Source organism: Pseudophryne corroboree, assembly GCF_028390025.1.
Source record: "Pseudophryne corroboree isolate aPseCor3 chromosome 3 unlocalized genomic scaffold, aPseCor3.hap2 SUPER_3_unloc_8, whole genome shotgun sequence".
Classification (NCBI taxonomy): domain Eukaryota; kingdom Metazoa; phylum Chordata; class Amphibia; order Anura; family Myobatrachidae; genus Pseudophryne; species Pseudophryne corroboree.
Window position 1 is genome coordinate 227,501 of NW_026967574.1, and position 7,687 is coordinate 235,187.

The 7,687-nt window shown below is 43.0% G+C and overlaps 1 protein-coding gene across 1 annotated transcript; it reads right to left on the reverse strand.

Moving 5' to 3' along the window:
• Window positions 1-3,034: 3,034 nt before the first annotated feature.
• On the reverse strand, window positions 3,035-5,320 carry LOC134984773 (uncharacterized). The gene is made up of 5 exons (XM_063950267.1): window positions 4,851-5,320; window positions 4,668-4,751; window positions 4,482-4,553; window positions 4,009-4,314; window positions 3,035-3,919 (listed from the first exon to the last, which is right to left on the reverse strand). Exons 1-5 carry the CDS (start codon window positions 5,308-5,310, stop codon window positions 3,039-3,041), a joined length of 1,803 nt encoding a protein of 600 aa, XP_063806337.1. The 5' UTR covers window positions 5,311-5,320; the 3' UTR covers window positions 3,035-3,038.
• Between the last annotated feature and the right edge of the window lie 2,367 nt (window positions 5,321-7,687).

Genomic DNA, 7,687 nt, shown 5'->3' on the forward strand with positions numbered 1-7,687 from the left:
TCTGCAAATACAGCATTTGACCATTTTGATGCTGTAATAGTAAACATGATTTTTTTTATTAAATTGAAATAAGACTCCATGTCCTCCGTATTTTCTCAGTAATTTGTATAATGTGGCTTATGGTTTAGATCACAGATTTTAGCCCTTGTAATAAAGATACAGACCCAGACCAAAAACATCACCATACTCTGCGTAAGACACTTCATCATCATTGTCAGCTTGCATCATATATGCCACAGTACGCATTGTTGGACTAATGGTAAGGGTCTGTGACTCTGGCTCTGGTATTGTCACTTAATCTCTATTCATCATGTCACCCATAGACTGAGTTAACTTTTTCATCTCTTTCTCAGTATGCTAAAATTTGATATAAATATTTGATATGATCCCTTTAATGGCATCTTTTTGATTAGTCCCTCTCGCCTGAGAATGTCTAATAGTTTTGTTACATTTACTATATTAACCCGAGGAATATAGACACTCTGCTGTGCATCAAACACATGAACATGACATTGTAATGTGAAGGGACACACGCACACACATGAAAATTGAAAAACACAATTTATCACAGAGCCAACATGGAACCACAGAACATGGATACCGCAACACCAACTTTTTAAAAATTACAAATCAGCTGGGTTGCTAAATCAAGTTAATTATATTTTTATTTCTATTCTACAATGCTCCCCCCCCCTTACTAAGAAGGATTGGTACCGCTGTGGAGCCAGACTTAGTTCAGGAGATGCGCTTCCCTGTGATGCCTGTTAGTGTAATCTGCCAAAATAACATTGCGCTTGCGAGATCAGTCACCTATCAGCGTGGAACAGTACCAGTAAGCCCATATGAGGTTGGCCTGTTCCACACAACCCTAAGTCCCACTAAGCATGCAGGCTTGTGTCAACCAGTCCTGCATGAAAAATGTGAAAAACAAAAGCCGATAATTAACAATCTTGCACAAGTGTGCCCGGCTCCTACGGTCAAATAAATAAAATTGCGTCTGTTAGTATGGGAATACAACAGGCATCCACCATACACTATTTACTAAAGTGCACAAGGCAAATATAGAACTGGTCCATACCCCGTAAAACTAATGTGTATCCATTATCTTCTGTGACTTAAGAAAAATCAGACTTATACGATGCAGCATACCTTGGTAGCTCTATGCCTGCATCATTATTCTGTTGTCTTCTCGGACTGGACCCTTCTCCGATTAGGTCTTGCCAGTTGTCGGTATGCTGTAAAGAAAAAAAGACACAGTCAGTTTATAAAAAAAACTACCTTTGCTTGTCAGTAACTGTCCCTGACACCATTGCTGATCTCCTTTCCCTAACTTAGCACACCGCTACGGACAAATACCTAGCTTGTTGGGGAAAAGAAAGAGGAAAAAGCTAGATGACTTACCCTTGGCAAGTCCTCCGCCAAGCTCTATGCCAGCCTCTGTGCTTGATTAGCGGACTGGACCCTTCTCCGATTAGGTCTTGCCAGTTGTCGGTATGCTGTAAAGAAAAAAAGACACAGTCAGTTTATAAAAAAAACTACCTTTGCTTGTCACTAACTGTCCCTGACACCATTGCTGATCTCCTTTCCCTAACTTAGCACACCGCTACGGACAAATACCTAGCTTGTTGGGGAAAAGAAAGAGGAAAAAGCTAGATGACTTACCCTTGGCAAGTCCTCCGCCAAGCTCTATGCCAGCCTCTGTGCTTGATTAGCGGACTGGACCCTTCTCCGATTAGGTCTTGCCAGTTGTCGGTATGCTGTAAAGAAAAAAAGACACAGTCAGTTTATAAAAAAAACTACCTTTGCTTGTCACTAACTGTCCCTGACACCATTGCTGATCTCCTTTCCCTAACTTAGCACACCGCTACGGACAAATACCTAGCTTGTTGGGGAAAAGAAAGAGGAAAAAGCTAGATGACTTACCCTTGGCAAGTCCTCCGCCAAGCTCTATGCCAGCCTCTGTGCTTGATTAGCGGACTGGACCCTTCTCCGATTAGGTCTTGCCAGTTGTCGGTATGCTGTAAAGAAAAAAAGACACAGTCAGTTTATAAAAAAAACTACCTTTGCTTGTCACTAACTGTCCCTGACACCATTGCTGATCTCCTTTCCCTAACTTAGCACACCGCTACGGACAAATACCTAGCTTGTTGGGGAAAAGAAAGAGGAAAAAGCTAGATGACTTACCCTTGGCAAGTCCTCCGCCAAGCTCTATGCCAGCCTCTGTGCTTGATTAGCGGACTGGACCCTTCTCCGATTAGGTCTTGCCAGTTGTCGGTATGCTGTAAAGAAAAAAAGACACAGTCAGTTTATAAAAAAAACTACCTTTGCTTGTCACTAACTGTCCCTGACACCATTGCTGATCTCCTTTCCCTAACTTAGCACACCGCTACGGACAAATACCTAGCTTGTTGGGGAAAAGAAAGAGGAAAAAGCTAGATGACTTACCCTTGGCAAGTCCTCCGCCAAGCTCTATGCCAGCCTCTGTGCTTGATTAGCGGACTGGACCCTTCTCCGATTAGGTCTTGCCAGTTGTCGGTATGCTGTAAAGAAAAAAAGACACAGTCAGTTTATAAAAAAAACTACCTTTGCTTGTCACTAACTGTCCCTGACACCATTGCTGATCTCCTTTCCCTAACTTAGCACACCGCTACGGACAAATACCTAGCTTGTTGGGGAAAAGAAAGAGGAAAAAGCTAGATGACTTACCCTTGGCAAGTCCTCCGCCAAGCTCTATGCCAGCCTCTGTGCTTGATTAGCGGACTGGACCCTTCTCCGATTAGGTCTTGCCAGTTGTCGGTATGCTGTAAAGAAAAAAAGACACAGTCAGTTTATAAAAAAAACTACCTTTGCTTGTCACTAACTGTCCCTGACACCATTGCTGATCTCCTTTCCCTAACTTAGCACACCGCTACGGACAAATACCTAGCTTGTTGGGGAAAAGAAAGAGGAAAAAGCTAGATGACTTACCCTTGGCAAGTCCTCCGCCAAGCTCTATGCCAGCCTCTGTGCTTGATTAGCGGACTGGTCCCTGTGTCCGGCTAGTTTGCTGTTGTGGACGGCTCCTCCTGGGCTCCTGACGGCTCCTCCGGGGCTGTGGCATGCTCCTCCGGTGCTGTGGCATGCTCATCCTGGGCTCGGGCATGCTCCTCCTGGGCTCGGGCATGTTCCTCCTGGGCTCGGGCATGTTCCTCCTGGGCTCGGGCATGCTCCTCCTGTGCTCTGTTCCACATAACTGTCTGTGCTTGTTCCAACATCTCCTGCTGTGCTCTGTTCCACATCTCTTGCTGTATTATGGACTGCTCCAATTCTTCTGACCTTTGACGCTGCAGTCTCAAAACTGACAATGCTCTTTGATAAGCCAGATCTCCTCTCTCTTCTTGAGCATACATTTCTTGATCAATTGATGTTCTGTTTGATGGTGTTGTGACTTCCGAACTTCGTTCTGCCTGCTGTGGTTGTGCGCTGTGCAATCTTCTTCCTTCGTCTGTCATCAGCTGCAGGCTTGTTGAAATCATGCTTGTGTTTAGGTTGCACTGTTGTTGCCACAGTAGCATGCTTTGAAGGCCTGTTCCAATCTGTTGGCATTGCAATGAAATATGTTCCAGAGAATCATTGTGTTGTCGACAGAGTTGTTCCTGATGGGATTCTCCATCCCGCTGTTCATTTTGTTGGGTGCTGATCTGTTCAATCTTCTGCTCCATGCTCTTGCAATGTCCAACCACCGACATATGTGCTGACACAAGTTGATCGTAGTATCGGGCCAGCGATATCATTGCGTCATTTTGTTGAACAACAGCTGTCTTGATATGGTCGATGTTCTGTTCCATGTTGTCCAAACGATTATTAATCCTTTGGCTTTCTTCAGCTCTACATTGGTCCATGTTCTTTAAAGCTTCCAGTATTAGATTGAGTGATGACTCTGTAATACAAGTAAATAATTTAGTTTAACAAATTACAGTTGAACACAATTAAACACTCCTAAATTGTAAATAAATATAAAATTGCTACCTCCTGGCGTAGTTTCCGGTGTTTTTGATTCAAGGACTTCTGGTACACTGCCTGAAGTTTCCATGTCCGGAATTTGCTCTGTTCTTTCAACAAGATTATGGTCTCCAATTGCAGGGTAGCTCTGTGAAAAGGACTCTTCTGGCAGTGTCTGTGGGTGCCCCTGTGATGAATTTTCTTCTGGAAGTGGCTGTTGGGATGATGTTTCTTCCTGCACCGTGGGTGGGTGCATCTGGGCTGATTCTGCTTGAAGTGTCGCTGCTTGCAGTGTTGAATCAATCGGCAATATTGTATGCTGTATCTGGGTTTCTAAAATGTCAATATAGATATATACAATAATTATAACCCAAAAATATGCAGTGCCAGAAATACAGACAGCTAAAGATACGCAAACAGTGCAAGCTAGAGGTATATACCCATTGATAGATATACATGTACCAAAATTTATAATTTCATGTACAAAAACTATGCCTTACCGGTATCCTCAGCACCTCCTCCAGTTGTCGGATATCCAAAAGAAACTCTTCTCTTTGCCTTAACTGTGGAATCTGTAATATTTATATAAAGAACATACTGTAGTTATTAGTTTTGTTTCCATACAAAATATTTTTTGAATATATATATATATATATATATATATAAAAATACGATATGTCCCTAACCTTTCTGCGATTTTGTTTTCTTCTTTGGCGTTGTTTCCGTTTGTGGCGTGCTATGTTTTGTTGGCGTAGAATATTTTGTGGCTCCTTTTGAAAGAAATACGAAATTTAAATTTTTGTTGAAATAATTAGTTTTTTAAAAAGAATATTAAAAAATTAATTTTATAGAATTTTTAAAAATAATACCTTCTGCACTGGTTCCTGCCATTTCTTCCTGCACAAGTACGAAGTAGTTCTCCATCTTCTTTTCCCAATCCTTGTGTAATTTTTGCCCTTTTTGGATCTTGAGATTGACGGATCTTCTACAGTCGCGTAACCTTTTCTTGCAACTTTCGTTGCTTCGCTTGAACCCACCTCCCAAAGAAACTGATTCAGAGATTTCATTCCACGTCGTTCCCTTGAATCGGTGATGAACATTTCTTGCCGGCGATCCGAAAAGTTGAAAGGAGTGATGAACAACTTGATTGATTAGGGTGTCCGTTTCTTCATCTGTGAAGTTGGGTGCCCTGCTGCTGGATTCTTCTCCCGAGTCCGCTTCTTCATGCGAAACTCTGCCATGGTCGGTTGGTGATGTTTGTTGCTGTCTTTCCGAGGATTCTTCTTCCTGTGCGGATAGAGAAAGCCTCCTTGCTTCTTCCTCGGACATCTCTGAAAAAAAAACTTAAAAAAAAAAAAAATTCATACTAATATTAATAATAATAATAATAATAATAATAATAATAATTAGTATACTAGCAGTGCAACATACCCACATTTTGCCAACCAGCTGTTACAAATATACACAAGTAATGAACCCCAGCAGTGCCAAATACAGAAATTATGCCACCCAGCAGTGCCAGATACCCAAAATATGCCACCCAGCAGTGCCAAATATAGAAATTATGGCACCCAGCAGTGCCAAATACAGAAATTATGCCATCCAACAGTGCCAGATACCCAAATTATGCCATCCAGCAGTGCCAAATACAGAAATTATGCCATCCAGCAGTGCCAGATACCCAAATTATGCCATCCAGCAGTGCCAAATACAGAAATTATGCCACCCAGCAGTGCCAGATACCCAAATTATGCCATCCAGCAGTGCCAAACACAGAAATTATGCCACCCAGCAGTGCCAAATACATAAAATATGCCACCCAGCAGTGCCAGATACCCAAATTATGCCACCCAGCAGTGCCAAATACATAAATTATGCCACCCAGCAGTGCCAAATACAGAAATTATGCCACCCAGCAGTGCCAGATACCCAAAATATGCCACCCAGCAGTGCCAGATACCCAAATTATGCCATCCAGCAGTGCCAAACACAGAAATTATGCCACCCAGCAGTGCCAAATACATAAAATATGCCACCCAGCAGTGCCAGATACCCAAATTATGCCACCCAGCAGTGCCAAATACATAAATTATGCCACCCAGCAGTGCCAAATACAGAAATTATGCCACCCAGCAGTGCCAGATACCCAAAATATGCCACCCAGCAGTGCCAGATACCCAAATTATGCCATCCAGCAGTGCCAAACACAGAAATTATGCCACCCAGCAGTGCCAAATACATAAAATATGCCACCCAGCAGTGCCAGATACCCAAATTATGCCACCCAGCAGTGGCAGATACCCAAATTATGCCACCCAGCAGTGCCAAATATAGAAATTATGGCACCCAGCAGTGCCAAATACAGAAATTATGCCATCCAGCAGTGCCAGATACCCAAATTATGCCATCCAGCAGTGCCAAATACAGAAATTATGCCACCCAGCAGTGCCAGATACCCAAATTATGCCATCCAGCAGTGCCAAACACAGAAATTATGCCACCCAGCAGTGCCAAATACATAAAATATGCCACCCAGCAGTGCCAGATACCCAAATTATGCCACCCAGCAGTGCCAAATACATAAATTATGCCACCCAGCAGTGCCAAATACAGAAATTATGCCACCCAGCAGTGCCAGATACCCAAAATATGCCACCCAGCAGTGCCAAATATAGAAATTATGGCACCCAGCAGTGCCAAATACATAAATTATGCCACCCAGCAGTGCCAGATACCCAAATTATGCCACCCAGCAGTGGCAGATACCCAAATTATGCCACCCAGCAGTGCCAAATACATAAATTATGCCACCCAGCAGTGCCAAATACAGAAATTATGCCATCCAGCAGTGCCAAATACAGAAATTATGCCATCCAGCAGTGCCAGATACCCAAATTATGCCATCCAGCAGTGCCAAATACAGAAATTATGCCATCCAGCAGTGCCAGATACCCAAATTATGCCACCCAGCAGTGCCAGATACCCAAATTATGCCATCCAGCAGTGCCAAACACAGAAATTATGCCACCCAGCAGTGCCAGATACCCAAAATATGCCACCCAGCAGTGCCAAATATAGAAATTATGGCACCCAGCAGTGCCAAATACAGAAATTATGCCATCCAACAGTGCCAGATACCCAAATTATGCCATCCAGCAGTGCCAAATACAGAAATTATGCCATCCAGCAGTGCCAGATACCCAAATTATGCCATCCAGCAGTGCCAAATACAGAAATTATGCCACCCAGCAGTGCCAGATACCCAAATTATGCCATCCAGCAGTGCCAAACACAGAAATTATGCCACCCAGCAGTGCCAAATACATAAAATATGCCACCCAGCAGTGCCAGATACCCAAATTATGCCACCCAGCAGTGGCAGATACCCAAATTATGCCAAACAGCTGTGACATATACACAAATAATGAACCCAAGCAGTGACAGATATACACATTTGGCAAACAAACGGTGAAAAATACACACATTATGCCAGAAAGCAGTGCCAGATACCGACATCTCACACACTGCAGTAACAGATATACAAATAATGCCAATCAGCAGTGGCAGGGATAGCAGTTGGAAGAGATAATAAGAAACATGGGACAGTTTATTTAGCATGATAGTGTAATAGAAAGACAGAGTACATTTAGCTCAGCGCTTACCTATTAAGATGAGAAAAAAAAACTGGATTGGTCTTCTCCTCTTC